The sequence below is a fragment of the Haliotis cracherodii genome, unplaced genomic scaffold (genome assembly GCF_022045235.1).
Source record: "Haliotis cracherodii isolate W230 unplaced genomic scaffold, xgHalCrac1.p SCAF_7, whole genome shotgun sequence".
Classification (NCBI taxonomy): domain Eukaryota; kingdom Metazoa; phylum Mollusca; class Gastropoda; order Lepetellida; family Haliotidae; genus Haliotis; species Haliotis cracherodii.
Window position 1 is genome coordinate 49219244 of NW_027266330.1, and position 25491 is coordinate 49244734.

Genomic DNA, 25491 nt, shown 5'->3' on the forward strand with positions numbered 1-25491 from the left:
TCCGTCGATAGAGGGATTCATGTTGGCTATCGCGGCTGCCGAATTTATCGTCCCTCGACTTGTTACCAGCTTGACACATTGTCGCTTGGCCTCTAAAATGACAGGTAAATAACACACAGTGTTTGTTGTTAGATGCCGTGATGACACAACGTCGTTAGGAAATGTTATCGACATATACATGCATCATATAAATAAAAGACACGTGACTACAAAATATGTCGTGTTCTTTACACACGCGGGATCGCCATATAGGAACACTTGTTTGATGCAGCAGTGTCTTGAGTTAGTGCAATATGTTCAGTTTATCTGCAGTTGATCTTATTCATGGTAATATTCAGTTGCAGTATATTGTTTTGGGACGTATTGTTGGACTTGCTGAACGGCCATCATATTGTTTGGACGCTAGCTGTAATATTTGCACCCAGGTAACGATTATTCAGTTAACGACTGTTTAAATGTAAATCTGTGACACGATTCAAGACTGAGATGGTGAGGTGGAAATATAAGTGTGTCATGATAGGCATTGTAAATGTGTGCGTAGTATGCAAAAGCGAGTTGCCTCCCTTTGACCAGCAGAGTCAATTTGTTTGATTGTTTCATGTGATATGATACTCTCACTGTACGTGGAAAGTGGGTACGGGGGATGAACACACAGACATACATATATACACACACACAAACACAGTACACACATAAGGACACACTCACGCACATACATATACACACATATACATACACACACATTCACACACGCACATACACTCATACGAACATGCACACACATACACACACAAACTCAAATACACACATACATACACACACATTCACACACATACATACACATGCACACATACTCATACTTACATGCACGCACATACTCATATACACACATACACATTCACACACACACTCAAACACACACACATACATACATACATACATACATACATACACACACATATACCCCCACACACTTATACACAGCACACATACACACATACATACACACTCACACGCACACACACACATCACATCACAGCGTTAATGTGGACCATTAATGTCTCCCAGCCATATCAGTGGCATTGTGTTGTATATTTTAAAACATGTCAATTTTACAGACAACGGAGATAATTAATTCACACGCAACATGATAAGGAACAAAATACAAAACGAAAATTTAACGTTCGATTGTTGGACGAGTGAATATTTTGAATTAAGGGCTGTCGTGAATGATTCATGGTGTGGCACAAGTGTCCACGTCACGATACGGACAGTGAGAGCCGGTCATCCATGTTGGTTACCTCCATGGCCAGCAGCAATTGTGACCAGCAGAACCTCACTGTCACAACATACTCCATGTTTACCCTTAGAATTTCTTATTACAAATTACACTAGAATAAAGCTTCTAATAAATTCACTTGTTGTGTTTCGCCTTTTCAGCTCCGACTGCTCTACACGACGATATCAAACCCCTGGCGTGGTTGTTGGGGAGATGGAGAGGGGACAACGGCGTCGGTGAATTCCCCACCATCAAGGACTTTAACTACGGCGAGGAGTTGTATTTCTACCACACTGGGCAGCACTACATACACTTTCAGTAAGATCAAAACCATGTTGAAGGTAAACCCAATCTAAATAATGATATCCGGAAGCCTAAATAGCTGGTCGCACACACCTGCATATTGTGAAGGGTTTGGTAAGGCAGACTCGAAGCAGATGGCAGATACGAGACGCCCAATATTGCTGTAATTACAGACATCATTGTTATAATATTGCTTTTATGACTCACATAATGATAATGACATTGTTGTTATGAGACAGATCTCAGTAATAATAGTGTTGTTATATTCCACATCATGGTAACAATGTTGTTTTTATTACTCACGTCATTGTAATAATGTTGCTTCTTGGACACATAGAATGATAATAATATTGTTGTCATGACAGCATGGTAATAATAGTGTTGTTATGGCACTTATCTTGGTAATAAAATTGTCATGACACACATCTTGGTAATGATATTGTTGTTATGACATACATCATGGTAATACAATTGTTATTCTGACACACATCATGGTAAAAAAATGTTGTAGTGACACACATGGTAATGCTGTTATTGTAATGACACATAGCAAGTTAAAATATTATTGTTGTGACTCCCATCGAGGTAACAATATTGTTGTTTCGATCCAAATCACAGAAAAAATGTTGTTATGACACACACCATCATAATAACAAAGCGATCTTTGATCTGTAACTCAAAAACTTTAATTTAGATTTACCGTAGGAAATTTAATTTAAAATAAAAGTAACACTGCTATGTTGTTCTATAACCGCTGTTTTGCCTAGCCTTGACTAGTTTATGTACAAACTGTTGTGATATAGCCCAAATATCGTGGACTCCAAATTTTAATCCACTCATGCATATTCTTACGATTGGTTGTTCGGGGATCGTCATAACCGGTGTTTCTTGGTATCTGACTTCGACATCCTTATTTAGATATTGACATTCCATTCCACAGAACTCGTTCCTGGGATGTGAACACAAAGAAACCCATGCATGGTGAAACCGGATTTATTCGACGGCAAGCAGACACAAACCACGTCGCCATCACCATAGCAACGAATATAGGTAAATACTTAACACGTAACATGTTGCATCCCATCCTCGACAATCCAGTGTAATGTACATGTAGGTTATATGATCATATGCTACATCCCATCCTGACGCGTGAAGATGCGGGTTGGAATAGGTCTTCAGCAACCCAACCTTGTCGTAATGGCGACTACCGGGATCGGTTGGTCAGACTCGCTGATCAATCACTGGATTGTCTGGTCAAGTCTCGATTCTTTACAGACCGCCGTCATATATCTAGAATACTGCGGCGTTAAACAATATACAAACAAATAAACAAACAAACAACATCCCATCCTCGATAATCCATTGCGGTAACAACTTGTGCAGGATCTTGTTCCACAAAGCGATTGTAGCGCTACGAGTGTCGTAAGTGTATGTTAAAGTATGGGAGTTACGATTGTCTTAGTGCTACGATCGCTTTGTGGAACGCGGCCCGGGAAACTAATTAGATAATGAAGTAGGAAGCAATTTTAAAAATCGTTGGCGAGCAGAGTCGTCTTTTAACCATGAAACAGATTGCCCCAAACACAAATATATTATCTAAACAATCGGTTTATCTCCGAATTAATAAATACCCAACTCCTTCCTTCAATTTTTCGAATACAGGGGAGAAAACGCACAACCTCTTGGTGCCGCTATAAACACAGCTTGAAATTCCAGGTTTCAGTGAACTTGAAGAAGGGGAGGTAAACGGTGAGGAGCTGAATACAGAGTCTCGAACTGTAGCGGGCATGAGCTTCTTCCGGTTGACGCCAGCGACCAAGGTGAGCGGTGAAGATGACGTCACATGGCTGTGGTCAATTGGCAGCTCATTAAGAACCTTTTGCATGCCTGCTCAAAATGTTACCTCGCATATCAATGGAGGAAAAAATGATTACCCTAAATAATTAGAGACAATGTCCGAGTTTCATAATGGTCAAGGTCGGTGGGATACCGTAGTGGTAAAAACGTCGCCCATCACGCTGACTATCCGGGTGCACTTCCCTACATAACTACAATGTGTGCGTCCGTGCATGGGTGCAATGTGAAACCCATTCTGGCGTCGCTGTGATACGATGGGAATATTGTTCAAGGGCAACAGGACCGCCTCCGTGGTCTAGTTGATGGGGCGTCTGCCCGGAGAGCGAAAGGTCGTGGGATCGATCCCCTCCCGCATCATACCAAAATGTGTTAAAATATGGCGCTCGACATTAAGGAGATAAAACAAGGCCTGAACGGCTCGGAGTCATTTATACTGTCTGAGTGGGGTATTCATGTTGAACTGGGACATGGTTTCTCAGTTGGCTAGCACCGTAAAATCGGCAATGTACAAGTACAAGCACACACACACACACACACACACACACACACACACACACACACACACATGGACATGTGCGTGGCTACATAAGTGCAACAATCCCCATTTAATGTGGCAGTTTGCTATCGATTCCATAGATGCACCAACCGAATATGATTGTTTTGTTGGCGTGACGTCACACGTCGACGACCCGGTCGTGGCAAGTCTGAAGTGTTGCCCTGCTGCAGATAACGTTATTATTATTAATAATAATAATAATAATAATAATAATAATAATAATAATATAATTTTCAAAAAGTCGTGTCATTGCGTAAACGTTATTTAGGTTAAACAAAAGTGTCTTAATGATCGCCTAATAGCTGAACATTCATTGTATGCTGTTCACATGTACTAAACACGTGTTTGAGTATCATGCTCTCAACAAAAACGGAAACATCCAAATTGTGCACTGTGCAATAACATGCACGTGCAAACTGTGAATCACGACCTTAAAGACCTTATATATTGAAAGATGCATTATGTAATTTAAAAATACATTTAATTTAATATGAAGCACAGTGAACTATTTCCGTCCGTATATATCATCCAGAACTAGCGAATTCTGGAAAGAATGAATGGCATTTGCCGTGTTGGACATACTTAATTTTATTGGATGGAAACAATCCACCTCAGTGCATTCCTTGGGTTTGCGGGGCGGTCGGGTAGCCTAGTGGTTAAAGCGTTCGCTCGACACGCCGAAGACCCGGGTTCGATTCCCGACATGGGCACAATGTGTGAAGCCCATTTCTGGTGTCCCCCGCCGTGATATTGCTGGAATATTGCTAAAAGCGGCGTAAAACCATACTCACTCACTCACTTGGGTTTGTGGACTTTACGCATGTCCGAGAATGCGTTCAAAATGTTGTCATATCTAAAGCGAACTATTAAAAACAGTTTCTAACCAATTTCTTTCAGCACAGAAATCAATATCTATGAATGTGACATTTGACGGGGACTTAAATGATTTTCAACATCCCTTTTGTTTTCTTTGTCAACGTATAATTTCTCGCCGTGAATAATCAGTAGTAATCACTAGCTCTTTCGTTTCAGATTATTAGTGTTGTTCTACAAGTATTTCAAATATCTTGAAATGCAGGTGACATACTTGATCATGTCCTTATTTGATATACTGGATCATATGCTAAAATCACGTACTGGATCATGTTCTTATGTGACATTCTGGATCATGTCCTCACGTGATATACTGGATCACATTCATATATCACGTAATGGATCATGTATTTATGTGACATTCTGGATCATGTCCTCAAGTGACATACTGGATCACATTCATATATCATGTAATGGATCATGTCCTTATTTGACATACTGGATCATGTCCTCACGTGACATACTGGATCACATTCATATATCATGTAATGGATCATGTCCTTATTTGACATACTGGATCATGCCCTCACGTGACATACTGGATCACATTCATATATCATGTAATGGATCATGTCCTTATTTGACATACTGGATCATGTCCTCACGTGACATACTGGATCACATTCATATATCATGTAATGGATCATGTCCTTATTTGACATACTGGATCATGTCCTCACGTGACATACTGGATCACATTCATATATCATGTAATGGATCATGTCCTTATTTGACATACTGGATCATGCCCTCACGTGACGTATTGGATCATGTCCTTATGTGACATCCGGAATCATGTCCTTATTTGACATACTGGATCATGATCATGTCCTCATGTGACATACTGGATCATGATCATATCCTCATGTGACATACTGGATCATGATCATGACCTCATGTAACATACTGGATCATGATCATATCCTCATGTGACATACTGGATCATGATCATGTCGTCATGTGACATACTGGATCATGATCATATCCTCATGTGACATACTGGATCATGATCATATCCTCATGTGACATACTGGATCATGATCATATCCTCACGTGACATACTGGATCATGATCATATCCTCATGTGACATACTGGATCATGATCATATCCTCACGTGACATACTGGATCATGATCATATCCTCATGTGACATACTGGATCATGATCATGTCCTCATGTGACATACTGGATCATGATCATGATCATATCCTCATGTGACATACTGGATCATGATCATATCCTCATTTGACATACTGGATCATGATCATATCCTCATGTGACATACTGGATCATGATCATATCCTCATGTGACGCACTGGATCATGATCATATCCTCATGTGACATACTGGATCATGTCATTATCTGACAAACTGAATTATGTCTTTATGTGACATACTGGATCATGTCGTTATGTGACATACTGGATCATGTCCTCATGTGACATACTGGATCATGTCGTTATGTGACATACTGGATCATGTCGTTATGTGACATACTGGATCATGTCCTCATGTGACATACTGGATCATGTCGTTATGTGACAAACTGAATCATGTCTTTATGTGACATAAGGGTTCATGTCCTCAGGTGACATACTGGATGATGTCGTTATGTGACATACTGGATCACATACTTATATCAAGTAATTAAGCATGGTCTAATGTGACATACTGGATCGTGTCTTTACGTGACATACTGGATCATGTCCTCATGTGATAAACTGGATCATGTCGTTATGTGACATACTGGATCATGTCGTTATGTGATAAACTGGATCATGTCGTTATGTGACATACTGGATCACATACTTATATCACGCAATAAAGCATGTCCTAATGTTACATACTGGATCATGTCGTTATATGACATACTGGATCATGTCTATACGTTACATACTTGGTCATGTCGTTATGTGACAAACTGCATCATGTCTTTATGTGACATACAGGATTATGATCATATCCCCATGTGACATACTGGATCATGATCATATCCTCATGTGACATACTGGATCATGATCATATCCTCACGTGACATACTGGATCATGATCATATCCTCATGTGACATACTGGATCATGATCATATCCTCACGTGACATACTGGATCATGATCATATCCTCATGTGACATACTGGATCATGATCATGTCCTCATGTGACATACTGGATCATGATCATGATCATATCCTCATGTGACATACTGGATCATGATCATATCCTCATTTGACATACTGGATCATGATCATATCCTCATGTGACATACTGGATCATGATCATATCCTCATGTGACGCACTGGATCATGATCATATCCTCATGTGACATACTGGATCATGTCATTATCTGACAAACTGAATTATGTCTTTATGTGACATACTGGATCATGTCGTTATGTGACATACTGGATCATGTCCTCATGTGACATACTGGATCATGTCGTTATGTGACATACTGGATCATGTCGTTATGTGACATACTGGATCATGTCCTCATGTGACATACTGGATCATGTCGTTATGTGACAAACTGAATCATGTCTTTATGTGACATAAGGGTTCATGTCCTCAGGTGACATACTGGATCATGTCGTTATGTGACATACTGGATCACATACTTATATCAAGTAATTAAGCATGGTCTAATGTGACATACTGGATCGTGTCTTTACGTGACATACTGGATCATGTCCTCATGTGATAAACTGGATCATGTCGTTATGTGACATACTGGATCATGTCGTTATGTGATAAACTGGATCATGTCGTTATGTGACATACTGGATCACATACTTATATCACGCAATAAAGCATGTCCTAATGTTACATACTGGATCATGTCGTTATATGACATACTGGATCATGTCTATACGTTACATACTTGGTCATGTCGTTATGTGACAAACTGCATCATGTCTTTATGTGACATACGGGATTATGATCATATCCCCATGTGACATACTGGATCATGATCATATCCTCATGTGACATACTGGTGTCCCCCGCCGTGATATTGCTGGAATATTGCTAAAAGCGGCGTAAAACCATACTCAGTCAGTCTAAAAATATTTCGTCATCAAAGTATTAAAAAAATCATGCATCTCACGCGCAAAAAAAATATCACATGACAACAAAGTGAGAAACTAGTTGACTTAAGTATCTCATCAAGTCTGTCCTTGTATTTATTCATAGCTCCGGGAACATAATACTGATTGAATCCCATGTGATAGTCATTTGCCTACATAAAATATACAACCGACTCTATCTGTATGTACGTTGGTGAACTACACTACTGCCTAAAAGTTCATTCCCCTAACACGCGTTGAGAACGCGTGTAACACGCATGTGACACGGGTGCTCAACGGGTTGCACACGGGGTGAGCACCCGTTGGACACGGGTGTGCAACGGGTGTGCGTCGCGTGTGCAACCCGTTGCACACGCGTGTGCCACGCGTGTAACACGGGACCGGGTTCCAGTTGAAGTTGACAAATTTATCAAATGAATAGTGAGATAAAACAAAACAGTGAGATGTGAAATTTGAGTTAATGAGCGGCCATTGAGCTGTGCTCACCAGACCGTAAATACAAGGTCGGCCCATCTTAATTAGTGTTCGGTTGCTAGACTTTTATGGCATGAACCATTCCACTAGGGTCCATTCTAGCCATTGTGGCTAGCCGACAGTAGAACAGTAGTGAATTTAGATGCGAGTTTATTGCTAGAGGAACCCCCGTGTTGACACGATTGTCGCGGGTTGGTAAATGTTCGCCATTAATAAAATGATTGTTTGTGGATTGCGAACATATTCATTTGCCCACACGAGTCATTCCATTTGATTGCAAATATAACGTTTTTCGTTCGCCAAATTTATGCTTTAGACAGTACAATTATGATATAGCCGTCACCACTACTAATGTCTCATTATTTCACGTAGGAATATGTCCCATTTCCCCACACCCCCTTTCTGTGTTGTATTTTGAAAGAATAAATAAAAGAAGGTTTTGTGTGGGACACTTTTATACTAATTATAAGAGGATGTTGTAAATGAATATGAACAGCCATGCTGTCTGACAGTTGACAGAATTTGAGATCTTCACAATCACCGGGTGTGACCATGTTGACAGAATCTCGTTAGGGTTTGTGATTTTTACATTTGCCCAATGACCATGGTGAGTATTGCTGGGGATACCAAACGTAACAGTTTATTATTAGAGGTTGTGAGTACCTATACCACGTAGATAGGATATCTTTAGGATTTTAATCCTTCTTTGAGAGGCATTTAGAAGTTGGAGTACTACGTTAGGAGAAGATTTATGGGTGACTTTAATCCTTTCTTTCTCTGTGGGTAATCCTTTCATGTTGATTGGAGGAAGTCACTCAACCAGGTCATGACAGGTCGTGAGTTTACTCACTAACTACTGTGAGCGTTTTTGGCATGACATCTTTTCTTGTATAAACATAGAAACGATGCTCACTCACTCACTGTTAATCTTCTGCAGTTTGCTGGCAAAGTGGGGATAAACCTCAGTGTCAAAGACGATCAAATTTAGTTCGAATCCTTGTTTATATGTGACATCTCCCAAATGGGGACATTTTCATAAACTTGGCAACTGATGATGAATTTTAATATTAATATTATTATAGTTTATGAAATTGTTAATAAAACTTTAATAAAATTGTGCTTCACTCTCACGAAAAATATATTGTCTGTGAGATGTCACGTTACATCGGCATTTTTCAGTGATATTGGGACTACATGAAACATGTCTGGTTTTACATTTCTGATACAGGTGCTTGACTGACTGAGTAGTTCATGATCAATAAGATATGTTTAAATCAGTCAAGTTTGCAACAATAGATGAATAAGTTGATACATTTGGACCGCAAGTTACCGATTACCAACTTAAGACATAGAGACAGGGAGGAGATATATATCCAAACCTATGATCCTGTTGAGACAGTTGACAGTTAGAACGTTGGATTAAATGACAGTAACTAATTTGAACATTCCCCAGTTATATCATAAAATACATCATAACTCATAACAGTCAGAGAGACAGCTTCCAGACTTATACTAGTATTGAAGGGACAATAGCTTTTGACAGTTTAAAAGTAAACTCACCTTAAGGTGCTTGGCAAGTCAAAACTTACCTCCCTGTATATGTTTTTTAGGTTTGACAGCAACTATGCTTGTAGATTTCATAGATAGACATGATTGGTTAGCTAGATGTTATTACAATAAGCGAAAATGTCTTAAAAGTCCACAGTTTGTTTAAAAGTACAAAAAGTGTGTTATAGATCTATCAACGTTTTCTTTTATTGAACATAATATTTGCACTATATTGCTGTAAGCTGTAAATAATCTAGCCTCCCCATGTACGTAACTTACATATATTTATGTATGACCAGAACAGCAAATAAAGTTCTGGTAGATAGGTACCTCGGAGATTTAACGTGCGCTTTCCGACTTTAGCCTATCTCGCACACGGGGAAGCACTTATACTATTAGGGTAAAAAAGCGTAATGATTAAATAAAGAAGTGCAAACACCTGGTCAACATTGAGATCCGACCGGGGCTTGTAGTGGTTGATCGGAATGTCTGATTTTTCCACTAGTAAATAAAGTTCTTTGGTATGACCTCTTTTATCCCTGCTGACGTTATCCTAATGTTCAATTTCAGTCTGCCTCACTAAGCGTAAGAAAGCATTGTACATGATAAACCACACTGATGCAATTTTCTATAGATATATTTGTAGATATGAAGCATTCTAGTTAATTGTGGATACACTGGGCAGACAGAATTGTGTTTATTTCCAGGCCATCCTGATCGTCGTTTACTACTATAAGGTGTATGGTTGGAGGCAAGATCAAAGGCGCCGCACAGCATTTATTAGACAACAGACGGGGTCGTCCGTTTCGCTTTGAACAACCACCCCACCTGTCTGCAGGAGTTATATAATCAGTGCGCAAATAACTGTGTCAAGTCCACTGCCGGGCTGATGCGGTGTCAGTGTCAGCGATGAACATGAATGCCCAAATCATAGACCTGTAGCACTCACAAGTTGCTTAGCCAAAATATTTGAAAAGTGTATATTCAATTCTCTGATAACAGCAAATATAACCTTAGAAAAAGATTCATCATACAAACAATCAAATGTAGAACACAGACCTATGCTTATTATCATTTTTTCTGGATATGATCAACCTGCGGAACCCTCTATCCGATGAAGTAACTAATGCTCGCTCATTAAAAGAAATCAAATCCTTAATTAATCGTTCTGATGCAATTATTAATAATTTTGACTTCAAATATTTTCATAGATCATGCCAAATTGTCCACTGTCGCCTTAGGCTCGGCTGCAGTGACTTAAACGCTGATAAGTTTAGACGACATGTATCAGACATACCAGACTGCACTTGTGGATATCACCTTGAAGATGCAATTCACTTTTTCTATAACTGTTAAAAAATACGATAATATCAGAAACACTGTGTATTTCTACACACATGGGTATGGTCTAAACATGATATTACATGGCAGTAGTTAAGCAGTTCTACAAACATGACTCTTCTTAAATCAGTTCATGACATCATTGTCAAAAGCAAAAGGTTTGAGTAGCTTAATTTTATGCATGTAGTAAAGGAAAACTGCATTACCTTATTTCACAGACACCACTTGCTTCAGTGTATTGGCTTCGTGTATTTCATTTGTGCATTTTGTATGTTTATGTTCATCACTCTCTTATATATATATATCCAGCTGTTGTTAAGTTGTTACCTGGAGAGGTATTACATAAGCAAGTTTTGCTTGTTTACCGATACGGATTTCTTTTGAAATAAAAATACGTTTAAGCCAACACAGCTAACCCTAAAACACATGATTGTAAACTATTCAAAAAGGAGCACTAATCTCTGGCTTCTTCTCGGGTGTCGAACTCAAACTCAAACTCATTTATTCTTAGAATAACATGACATACAATTATCTACAATTTTTATTATGTACAATTTAACAAAAATAATAAAAATAGGATACGAGGATACTAATACAATTTACCAATTGTATTGTACACATTGTTAAGGAATTTAGATAGGCCTTTTAGATTTCTTACACTGTTAGCGGTCATAATTTTCTTAAATGTTTGGAAACTTAAGATATTGCTTATTTAAGAGTTCATATCGCCGTTGGTGTAAAGCTTCACATCGGAATGAATAATGCAATTCATCTCCCACAGCGATAGAATCACAGAGTGGACACTGGCTGTCTTCCCTGGGAATGTTCAGCCATCGACCAGTTTCAACTGGTAATCCTTGGTTAGAAAGTTCTGAATTTTAGTATTGGGAGAAATATTGATTTTAAGAGCAGTAGATATTTCGCAAATGAAGGTTGATTCTTCAGGTAATACGACCTTTGGATTTCCGCTTGGGCTTACTAGCTGCCGTGAGTCAATTTGCTCGTTAACGCAACCGAGCGTGACAAGAGACTGGGCTACCAGTCTGCAAGGACAGCTAAATAAACTTACGCATTTTTGAAAACTGATTGGTTACCCGTGGTTACAATTACTACTCCCTTGTTGTCATCCACATTTTCTGGTATAACCCTACACTTCTGTATTTGTCGTAATTCACATGCTGCTCAGTTAATGAATTTATATTATGTATACTCAGTTGTAGCACCACTCAGATTACCGGATAAAGGTTCAAATTTGGTCTTCCTGGGGTAATTATTTAATCTAAATCCAGGTTTGAAGTGAGGTGGAATGTGAATTATGCACGTGGCAGCACAGCAAGAGATGTTTGATCAGTTGATTTACTTTTTTTGTAAATCAACTGATCATTCCCAGACATCAAAGGATCAACAGGAAATACGTTGATTGATTAATTACTGTTATCTTGCACAGTGGATATGTCAAAAGTAAGTGTTTACATGTGAAGGTAGGGTTACTAAACCTAGGGAATACACTCATATCATGGCGTGAAGTACAGATGTAAAAACAACATACTTTGTTCAAAGGGTAACCGATAGTACACTGACTGGTTGTTCATTGTTATCTAACTCAATGTATGTTTTTAAGAACCGTGGACATTATAAAAATAGTTGTCACGTGGGCTTTCTCAGCTAACTTGGCACCTATGTGAAACAATTGAAACAAACTAAGTGATCAGTTAAGAAACAGACACGGGTTATAATATTCGATACATTTAAATAACGTTTAAAAACGATATATTTAAATATTTTAATATATTTCATATATATTCCAAATATTGTTTCCAAATAATTATTATTAAAGTATTTGATTCTCACATAGACATTTGACATCGAATAAGTATTTTTGTACAGCTGCAGACGCAATGGATATTGTTCCTTTATGTTGATATTCCCGGATACATTATAACTTTGGTAGGTTGTAATAATGATATTTGCATTTTGTTTTCATTCATTCGCTGCAGCTTTGAACAGAATCATTCTTGTTCCTTTCCGTTTGGTTGGGAAGTTTTTCGATGCGCGATAGACGTTGTTTTCACAAGTATTTTCTTTTGTAAGCGTGTATATGTTACAGTCAATGTGTAAAATATGATTCACTCAGGCAATTTATTAAATATCTAAATATTTCAGTCATTTTACAAATTGACTGAATAATCCATTCATTTATTTAACCGACTGACTAAAAATGATAAAGACGACCAAAAGATCTTAAACACATCACAATATATTAATTATGCTAAGAAAAGAAGCCAAACAATACAGAACTGTACTTGGTGATGATATTAAACATAAACAAATATTTGGAATTCGTTATCATATTAATAAAGATGGACATATTTTTCAGTTAATTTGTAAAATAAACTGAATATTTAGGCGTTTAATACATTTCCTTAGTGAAATCTGTTTACATTTTGAATGTAAACATATACACACGGTAAAATAAGCAATGTTCAGATGAAATATTTACTTTGTGTTGCAAGTCAAAACAGTGTACACGAAGATCGCACAATTACCAAGCAAGTGACTTATCAAAACTGCATCACCATTACCGATGCTCCCCACAAATATACCTACATTTCAAAAACTGTATTTCATTTTTGTTGATCAGTGTGACCATATGTCCTTCTACTTTTAATAAAAATGCGCTTACGAATGGCGAGCACAGGTCGCGAACAAGTCTAGATTTCTGCTATATCATCCGGGTACTCACTGAGAAAATACAGTAATGCACAGGTAACAACTACTCCCGCGGAATTGCTTTAGATCAGTGCTCTTTTGTACGTTGAAATACTATATATTGTGAATGCCAAAATGATGTATCAAGGATCAAGTAGAAGATACATTGACCGTTGCACTGGGAGTTTATTCAACAGACCGTGGAAATAACACTGCTGTATCTTATTATTTATTTTAGATGACGCAGTCAAAGCTCACTTCTCCTGGCGGCCATTATCGAACGGCCAGCTAAAACACAACCCCGCGCTTACGTCTACAGGTCTCTTCCTGTAGTACGGTAATTAGTATTCTCTCCCTCAAGTGTATCCTCAATGATATAACCCACCCTCATTAATTACATGCTGCTCTTTTCCAGCCTCACGGCTATGGAGCTGTGATAAAGAGTCCAAGTCATCATAAAGTAATTAGGGTCCAATAAAAACAATGCGCCGCCAAACCTCATACATATTATCACTGAAAGTCGTACTACAGACGGTTAATGTCAAATCACAATAAAAGCATTTCAATTGCAATAACATGTTCCAGGACCATGTATTCTCATAACACCATCGGATTTAGAAGCAATGGTCGTATAAAACAAAACACATCTATTTGATCACAACAGTATTCATGTTATTCCCACAAAATCACATAAAGAAAGGAGACATTAGGAAATACATGTGCATTATCATTTTTCGTCAGGATAACAAAATTTTCTCTCCTTGTTACCTCCTCCAGGTTCAGCTTAAGACGGGTCCTCCTTTGGTCAAAAGTTTGTTCCCCCTCTAATGAGTGTGTCATGCGTTGCACACGAGTGGCGGACGGGGTGCACACCCGTGTGCAACGCGTTGCACACGGGTATCACACGCGTGACCAACCCGATGCACACTGGTTGCGTAACGCGTTGCCCATGCGTGTAAGGGGAATGAACTTCTAGGCAGTAGTGTAGCTATTCTCTCGGGCAGCCATTCAAATCGACACTCCCGTGTGTAATTTAAGACTGAATGTCAATGCTTTAGTTTGTCACGTTTGATATGTGTATGAAGCAGAACAAACATGTCTTGGATACAGTAACACCATTCCAGTAGGGACATAGTTATAGTATCATGTGTTATGTGGCAATACAGGTTAATAGCAGCTGGTACGTCTATGCAAATATTTGGAGCAAAGGATAGTATATAGCCGTTTGCTACCGGTTTATTTGTCGCAATCCATGTTGTGATATCAGCTTGTGTAGTGTTTATTTGTCGCAATCCATTGTGTGATATCAGCTTGTTGAGTGTTTATTTGTCGCAATCCATGTTGTGAGATTAGTATTAGTATTGGTAGCAGTGGTATTATCAATAGTTGTTGTGGTAGAGGCAGTTACAGTGGTGGTACTGGTAGTGGTAGTGGTAGTGGTAGAGGTAGTGGCAGTAAATGTGGCAGCAATACCATCACTGCCACATGTCTTCTGCGTTCCAGATAAAACGTCTCATACGACGTGACGGGGACAGCCTGGAGCAGACGTTGTGGATGGCGACGGAGAAGACGCCCCTGACGCAGCACCTTAAAATTCGCTACTCCAGGATACAGGAGGATGCAGCTGAACTGAAGAGCGTCCTGTGATCACAGTTCAGATTCCTCGACCTGAGTCACACCGACAAAAGCAGATAGAAATAATGTGATGGCATGAGTTGTCTACGTGTTGTAGGTTGATTGGATTAATTGTGAGAACCAAAGTAAGATCGCGAGGAAATATGGCAGTCATGAAATTGGATGTCACTTTGAATGTTACTCAGATTTTCATTCCTTTACATTTATTTGTAAACATTGATTGGCATGAGTATTGTTTCGGTCAAATCAAAGTGTAATTACAAACTTTTCATATAACTCCGAACTGATTTAAAAAAATGATTTGTTCACAGAATTCAGAATCGATTTATTGACAGTCAAATTGTCCATGGAATTCTGAACCGATGGTCTGAAAGTAATGACGCTGATAGGGAAGACGCCCCTGATGCAGCAGTTCAGTCTCGGCTACTCCAGGCGGATACAGCTGAACTGAAGGGCGTCCTGTGACCTACCCACAATCACAGACCAGACTCCCGGCCTTGCACATATAAGCTGATTCAAACAATGTCAAGGCGTGAAACCTTTACGTCAAGAAGATGGATTGGATGAGATGCATGAACCAACATTGAGTCGAGTAGAAATATGGTTGTCATGATTGGATATGCCACTGTGATTACACTAGTATTTTTGAAACTGATCCATGTATTAACACGAAGATGTAGTGTATCGTTTACTTTTTCATCAAGATTGTGAACAGACAAGATGGCACGGCGTGAACCGCTACAGAGAGTGTACCAACCACTACCTAACCAGTATATTATCAATGGTAGCAGTTTCAACTGTCTATTGGTGTGACTGTTATCCCGTTTCATGTCATGCATATCTGCCTTCTACACAGCGAGGTCAGTTGCTAACAACCTTACTTATATCATTACGAATGCGACGTCAACTTTCAGTGACGAAATGTCAGGAGCTACCTGTACCTGGTTCTCCTGTAGATCTGAAATGGTAAACCTCATAGCAACCCTGAACTATTCCTTGGTGGGACTCCTATATAAGATGAAGGAGAGGACAAATAAGGCTTCGTAATTTTTGTATAATCACTTGACCTTTCTACCACGCATTTATTTTTTCAAGAATTAGTGCCTGGAGGCCTTTGACTTATTAAAAGTCTGAAAGATAATCAGTAATCTCTCCTCAAACTGTTTGAACATGATTATGGCTCCATCACCTATGGTGGGGCTTGTAAGAACAATTTACAAAACCTAACTGCCATTCATCATCGGTGTCTTGTCTGGATGTTTTTAGAACATCTCCTACTGATAATATGTAGTTGAGGATGTTGAGTCGTCCCTTAGTGTCGTAAAAATATATTTGCAGTATATTTGTAAATATTACTTGATTAAATCCTAGCCAGCACATGACTTCATTTTTATTCCTCACTGTGTGGTAATCTACAATAGTAAATATTCCTCACTCCATCACTTGGAATAAGAATCAAATCTGCCTTTTCTGCTGCCAATATTAATCTTACAAACATACGTGTAGCGGACGGTAGGATCATTGGAACCAGTATCTACATAATTAAGATTAACAAATGACATGTTTTCCCTCAGAATTCAAACATATTTCAATATACAATCAAAACACAAAACGACTTTGTAACATTTTCTTACTCCCTTCTGTGTCAGACTATTAAAAAGGACATATTAACATGATCGCGGAAGAATCCCCTTTCACAACACATGGTTTCAGGACATTCAGCATGTCTTGGAAACAATGTCTGTGTGAGGCAATATTACTTTTTACCAGATTTTTTCTGGAACACATTATTTTTGACGAAAGATTTGTATTACAGCGTCAGGGTAAATCTCAATTTAGCATCTTAACTTGATAGACACACATGTATTTCTTATCACAACGTCCACCGCCATTGCCAACTTTCTCTAAATATATACAGTTTACATGTTAATGGTTTGTGTTTACTGTTCTACAAGTGACTGTTGAGCTTCATCCAACCAGATCTAGAATTAATGTCTCACGACGGATTTATGTATCTACATTGATATTCGGGTTTGTGTTCACAGATGAAGGGTCATTCGATCACACTTTATTCAATGTCAGTAATGTATGAGTAACTCAAGATGCAAGGTTAACTATACATATCAGCGATACTGTGTGGTGAGTACATCGTTAATATATATTCTACCATGAATTTGTTGTGACTCCCATCGAGGTAACAATATTGTTGTTTCGATCCAAATCACAGAAAAAATGTTGTTATGACACACACCATCATAATAACAAAGCGATCTTTGATCTGTAACTCAAAAACTTTAATTTAGATTTACCGTAGGAAATTTAATTTAAAATAAAAGTAACACTGCTATGTTGTTCTATAACCGCTGTTTTGCCTAGCCTTGACTAGTTTATGTACAAACTGTTGTGATATAGCCCAAATATCGTGGACTCCAAATTTTAATCCACTCATGCATATTCTTACGATTGGTTGTTCGGGGATCGTCATAACCGGTGTTTCTTGGTATCTGACTTCGACATCCTTATTTAGATATTGACATTCCATTCCACAGAACTCGTTCCTGGGATGTGAACACAAAGAAACCCATGCATGGTGAAACCGGATTTATTCGACGGCAAGCAGACACAAACCACGTCGCCATCACCATAGCAACGAATATAGGTAAATACTTAACACGTAACATGTTGCATCCCATCCTCGACAATCCAGTGTAATGTACATGTAGGTTATATGATCATATGCTACATCCCATCCTGACGCGTGAAGATGCGGGTTGGAATAGGTCTTCAGCAACCCAACCTTGTCGTAATGGCGACTACCGGGATCGGTTGGTCAGACTCGCTGATCAATCACTGGATTGTCTGGTCAAGTCTCGATTCTTTACAGACCGCCGTCATATATCTAGAATACTGCGGCGTTAAACAATATACAAACAAATAAACAAACAAACAACATCCCATCCTCGATAATCCATTGCGGTAACAACTTGTGCAGGATCTTGTTCCACAAAGCGATTGTAGCGCTACGAGTGTCGTAAGTGTATGTTAAAGTATGGGAGTTACGATTGTCTTAGTGCTACGATCGCTTTGTGGAACGCGGCCCGGGAAACTAATTAGATAATGAAGTAGGAAGCAATTTTAAAAATCGTTGGCGAGCAGAGTCGTCTTTTAACCATGAAACAGATTGCCCCAAACACAAATATATTATCTAAACAATCGGTTTATCTCCGAATTAATAAATACCCAACTCCTTCCTTCAATTTTTCGAATACAGGGGAGAAAACGCACAACCTCTTGGTGCCGCTATAAACACAGCTTGAAATTCCAGGTTTCAGTGAACTTGAAGAAGGGGAGGTAAACGGTGAGGAGCTGAATACAGAGTCTCGAACTGTAGCGGGCATGAGCTTCTTCCGGTTGACGCCAGCGACCAAGGTGAGCGGTGAAGATGACGTCACATGGCTGTGGTCAATTGGCAGCTCATTAAGAACCTTTTGCATGCCTGCTCAAAATGTTACCTCGCATATCAATGGAGGAAAAAATGATTACCCTAAATAATTAGAGACAATGTCCGAGTTTCATAATGGTCAAGGTCGGTGGGATACCGTAGTGGTAAAAACGTCGCCCATCACGCTGACTATCCGGGTGCACTTCCCTACATAACTACAATGTGTGCGTCCGTGCATGGGTGCAATGTGAAACCCATTCTGGCGTCGCTGTGATACGATGGGAATATTGTTCAAGGGCAACAGGACCGCCTCCGTGGTCTAGTTGATGGGGCGTCTGCCCGGAGAGCGAAAGGTCGTGGGATCGATCCCCTCCCGCATCATACCAAAATGTGTTAAAATATGGCGCTCGACATTAAGGAGATAAAACAAGGCCTGAACGGCTCGGAGTCATTTATACTGTCTGAGTGGGGTATTCATGTTGAACTGGGACATGGTTTCTCAGTTGGCTAGCACCGTAAAATCGGCAATGTACAAGTACAAGCACACACACACACACACACACACACACACACACACACACACACACACATGGACATGTGCGTGGCTACATAAGTGCAACAATCCCCATTTAATGTGGCAGTTTGCTATCGATTCCATAGATGCACCAACCGAATATGATTGTTTTGTTGGCGTGACGTCACACGTCGACGACCCGGTCGTGGCAAGTCTGAAGTGTTGCCCTGCTGCAGATAACGTTATTATTATTAATAATAATAATAATAATAATAATAATAATAATATAATTTTCAAAAAGTCGTGTCATTGCGTAAACGTTATTTAGGTTAAACAAAAGTGTCTTAATGATCGCCTAATAGCTGAACATTCATTGTATGCTGTTCACATGTACTAAACACGTGTTTGAGTATCATGCTCTCAACAAAAACGGAAACATCCAAATTGTGCACTGTGCAATAACATGCACGTGCAAACTGTGAATCACGACCTTAAAGACCTTATATATTGAAAGATGCATTATGTAATTTAAAAATACATTTAATTTAATATGAAGCACAGTGAACTATTTCCGTCCGTATATATCATCCAGAACTAGCGAATTCTGGAAAGAATGAATGGCATTTGCCGTGTTGGACATACTTAATTTTATTGGATGGAAACAATCCACCTCAGTGCATTCCTTGGGTTTGCGGGGCGGTCGGGTAGCCTAGTGGTTAAAGCGTTCGCTCGACACGCCGAAGACCCGGGTTCGATTCCCGACATGGGCACAATGTGTGAAGCCCATTTCTGGTGTCCCCCGCCGTGATATTGCTGGAATATTGCTAAAAGCGGCGTAAAACCATACTCACTCACTCACTTGGGTTTGTGGACTTTACGCATGTCCGAGAATGCGTTCAAAATGTTGTCATATCTAAAGCGAACTATTAAAAACAGTTTCTAACCAATTTCTTTCAGCACAGAAATCAATATCTATGAATGTGACATTTGACGGGGACTTAAATGATTTTCAACATCCCTTTTGTTTTCTTTGTCAACGTATAATTTCTCGCCGTGAATAATCAGTAGTAATCACTAGCTCTTTCGTTTCAGATTATTAGTGTTGTTCTACAAGTATTTCAAATATCTTGAAATGCAGGTGACATACTTGATCATGTCCTTATTTGATATACTGGATCATATGCTAAAATCACGTACTGGATCATGTTCTTATGTGACATTCTGGATCATGTCCTCACGTGATATACTGGATCACATTCATATATCACGTAATGGATCATGTATTTATGTGACATTCTGGATCATGTCCTCAAGTGACATACTGGATCACATTCATATATCATGTAATGGATCATGTCCTTATTTGACATACTGGATCATGTCCTCACGTGACATACTGGATCACATTCATATATCATGTAATGGATCATGTCCTTATTTGACATACTGGATCATGCCCTCACGTGACATACTGGATCACATTCATATATCATGTAATGGATCATGTCCTTATTTGACATACTGGATCATGTCCTCACGTGACATACTGGATCACATTCATATATCATGTAATGGATCATGTCCTTATTTGACATACTGGATCATGTCCTCACGTGACATACTGGATCACATTCATATATCATGTAATGGATCATGTCCTTATTTGACATACTGGATCATGCCCTCACGTGACGTATTGGATCATGTCCTTATGTGACATCCGGAATCATGTCCTTATTTGACATACTGGATCATGATCATGTCCTCATGTGACATACTGGATCATGATCATATCCTCATGTGACATACTGGATCATGATCATGACCTCATGTAACATACTGGATCATGATCATATCCTCATGTGACATACTGGATCATGATCATGTCGTCATGTGACATACTGGATCATGATCATATCCTCATGTGACATACTGGATCATGATCATATCCTCATGTGACATACTGGATCATGATCATATCCTCACGTGACATACTGGATCATGATCATATCCTCATGTGACATACTGGATCATGATCATATCCTCACGTGACATACTGGATCATGATCATATCCTCATGTGACATACTGGATCATGATCATGTCCTCATGTGACATACTGGATCATGATCATGATCATATCCTCATGTGACATACTGGATCATGATCATATCCTCATTTGACATACTGGATCATGATCATATCCTCATGTGACATACTGGATCATGATCATATCCTCATGTGACGCACTGGATCATGATCATATCCTCATGTGACATACTGGATCATGTCATTATCTGACAAACTGAATTATGTCTTTATGTGACATACTGGATCATGTCGTTATGTGACATACTGGATCATGTCCTCATGTGACATACTGGATCATGTCGTTATGTGACATACTGGATCATGTCGTTATGTGACATACTGGATCATGTCCTCATGTGACATACTGGATCATGTCGTTATGTGACAAACTGAATCATGTCTTTATGTGACATAAGGGTTCATGTCCTCAGGTGACATACTGGATGATGTCGTTATGTGACATACTGGATCACATACTTATATCAAGTAATTAAGCATGGTCTAATGTGACATACTGGATCGTGTCTTTACGTGACATACTGGATCATGTCCTCATGTGATAAACTGGATCATGTCGTTATGTGACATACTGGATCATGTCGTTATGTGATAAACTGGATCATGTCGTTATGTGACATACTGGATCACATACTTATATCACGCAATAAAGCATGTCCTAATGTTACATACTGGATCATGTCGTTATATGACATACTGGATCATGTCTATACGTTACATACTTGGTCATGTCGTTATGTGACAAACTGCATCATGTCTTTATGTGACATACAGGATTATGATCATATCCCCATGTGACATACTGGATCATGATCATATCCTCATGTGACATACTGGATCATGATCATATCCTCACGTGACATACTGGATCATGATCATATCCTCATGTGACATACTGGATCATGATCATATCCTCACGTGACATACTGGATCATGATCATATCCTCATGTGACATACTGGATCATGATCATGTCCTCATGTGACATACTGGATCATGATCATGATCATATCCTCATGTGACATACTGGATCATGATCATATCCTCATTTGACATACTGGATCATGATCATATCCTCATGTGACATACTGGATCATGATCATATCCTCATGTGACGCACTGGATCATGATCATATCCTCATGTGACATACTGGATCATGTCATTATCTGACAAACTGAATTATGTCTTTATGTGACATACTGGATCATGTCGTTATGTGACATACTGGATCATGTCCTCATGTGACATACTGGATCATGTCGTTATGTGACATACTGGATCATGTCGTTATGTGACATACTGGATCATGTCCTCATGTGACATACTGGATCATGTCGTTATGTGACAAACTGAATCATGTCTTTATGTGACATAAGGGTTCATGTCCTCAGGTGACATACTGGATCATGTCGTTATGTGACATACTGGATCACATACTTATATCAAGTAATTAAGCATGGTCTAATGTGACATACTGGATCGTGTCTTTACGTGACATACTGGATCATGTCCTCATGTGATAAACTGGATCATGTCGTTATGTGACATACTGGATCATGTCGTTATGTGATAAACTGGATCATGTCGTTATGTGACATACTGGATCACATACTTATATCACGCAATAAAGCATGTCCTAATGTTACATACTGGATCATGTCGTTATATGACATACTGGATCATGTCTATACGTTACATACTTGGTCATGTCGTTATGTGACAAACTGCATCATGTCTTTATGTGACATACGGGATTATGATCATATCCCCATGTGACATACTGGATCATGATCATATCCTCATGTGACATACTGGTGTCCCCCGCCGTGATATTGCTGGAATATTGCTAAAAGCGGCGTAAAACCATACTCAGTCAGTCTAAAAATATTTCGTCATCAAAGTATTAAAAAAATCATGCATCTCACGCGCAAAAAAAATATCACATGACAACAAAGTGAGAAACTAGTTGACTTAAGTATCTCATCAAGTCTGTCCTTGTATTTATTCATAGCTCCGGGAACATAATACTGATTGAATCCCATGTGATAGTCATTTGCCTACATAAAATATACAACCGACTCTATCTGTATGTACGTTGGTGAACTAGCTATTCTCTCGGGCAGCCATTCAAATCGACACTCCCGTGTGTAATTTAAGACTGAATGTCAATGCTTTAGTTTGTCACGTTTGATATGTGTATGAAGCAGAACAAACATGTCTTGGATACAGTAACACCATTCCAGTAGGGACATAGTTATAGTATCATGTGTTATGTGGCAATACAGGTTAATAGCAGCTGGTACGTCTATGCAAATATTTGGAGCAAAGGATAGTATATAGCCGTTTGCTACCGGTTTATTTGTCGCAATCCATGTTGTGATATCAGCTTGTGTAGTGTTTATTTGTCGCAATCCATTGTGTGATATCAGCTTGTTGAGTGTTTATTTGTCGCAATCCATGTTGTGAGATTAGTATTAGTATTGGTAGCAGTGGTATTATCAATAGTTGTTGTGGTAGAGGCAGTTACAGTGGTGGTACTGGTAGTGGTAGTGGTAGTGGTAGAGGTAGTGGCAGTAAATGTGGCAGCAATACCATCACTGCCACATGTCTTCTGCGTTCCAGATAAAACGTCTCATACGACGTGACGGGGACAGCCTGGAGCAGACGTTGTGGATGGCGACGGAGAAGACGCCCCTGACGCAGCACCTTAAAATTCGCTACTCCAGGATACAGGAGGATGCAGCTGAACTGAAGAGCGTCCTGTGATCACAGTTCAGATTCCTCGACCTGAGTCACACCGACAAAAGCAGATAGAAATAATGTGATGGCATGAGTTGTCTACGTGTTGTAGGTTGATTGGATTAATTGTGAGAACCAAAGTAAGATCGCGAGGAAATATGGCAGTCATGAAATTGGATGTCACTTTGAATGTTACTCAGATTTTCATTCCTTTACATTTATTTGTAAACATTGATTGGCATGAGTATTGTTTCGGTCAAATCAAAGTGTAATTACAAACTTTTCATATAACTCCGAACTGATTTAAAAAAATGATTTGTTCACAGAATTCAGAATCGATTTATTGACAGTCAAATTGTCCATGGAATTCTGAACCGATGGTCTGAAAGTAATGACGCTGATAGGGAAGACGCCCCTGATGCAGCAGTTCAGTCTCGGCTACTCCAGGCGGATACAGCTGAACTGAAGGGCGTCCTGTGACCTACCCACAATCACAGACCAGACTCCCGGCCTTGCACATATAAGCTGATTCAAACAATGTCAAGGCGTGAAACCTTTACGTCAAGAAGATGGATTGGATGAGATGCATGAACCAACATTGAGTCGAGTAGAAATATGGTTGTCATGATTGGATATGCCACTGTGATTACACTAGTATTTTTGAAACTGATCCATGTATTAACACGAAGATGTAGTGTATCGTTTACTTTTTCATCAAGATTGTGAACAGACAAGATGGCACGGCGTGAACCGCTACAGAGAGTGTACCAACCACTACCTAACCAGTATATTATCAATGGTAGCAGTTTCAACTGTCTATTGGTGTGACTGTTATCCCGTTTCATGTCATGCATATCTGCCTTCTACACAGCGAGGTCAGTTGCTAACAACCTTACTTATATCATTACGAATGCGACGTCAACTTTCAGTGACGAAATGTCAGGAGCTACCTGTACCTGGTTCTCCTGTAGATCTGAAATGGTAAACCTCATAGCAACCCTGAACTATTCCTTGGTGGGACTCCTATATAAGA

The 25491-nt window shown here is 39.2% G+C and overlaps 2 protein-coding genes across 2 annotated transcripts; both read left to right on the plus strand.

The window, feature by feature from the left end:
• LOC139448346 (peroxynitrite isomerase THAP4-like) lies at nt 1–15977 on the plus strand. The gene is made up of 5 exons (XM_071229889.1): nt 1–104; nt 1441–1597; nt 2523–2632; nt 3299–3402; nt 15524–15977. The coding sequence occupies exons 1-5, from the start codon at nt 20–22 to the stop codon at nt 15665–15667; spliced, it is 600 nt and encodes a 199-aa protein (XP_071085990.1). The 5' UTR covers nt 1–19; the 3' UTR covers nt 15668–15977.
• Nucleotides 15978–18184: 2207 nt separating this feature from the next.
• On the plus strand, nt 18185–24795 carry LOC139448201 (peroxynitrite isomerase THAP4-like). The gene is made up of 3 exons (XM_071229720.1): nt 18185–18314; nt 18981–19084; nt 24342–24795. Exons 1-3 carry the CDS (start codon nt 18239–18241, stop codon nt 24483–24485), a joined length of 324 nt encoding a protein of 107 aa, XP_071085821.1. The 5' UTR covers nt 18185–18238; the 3' UTR covers nt 24486–24795.
• The last annotated feature ends 696 nt before the right edge of the window (nt 24796–25491 follow it).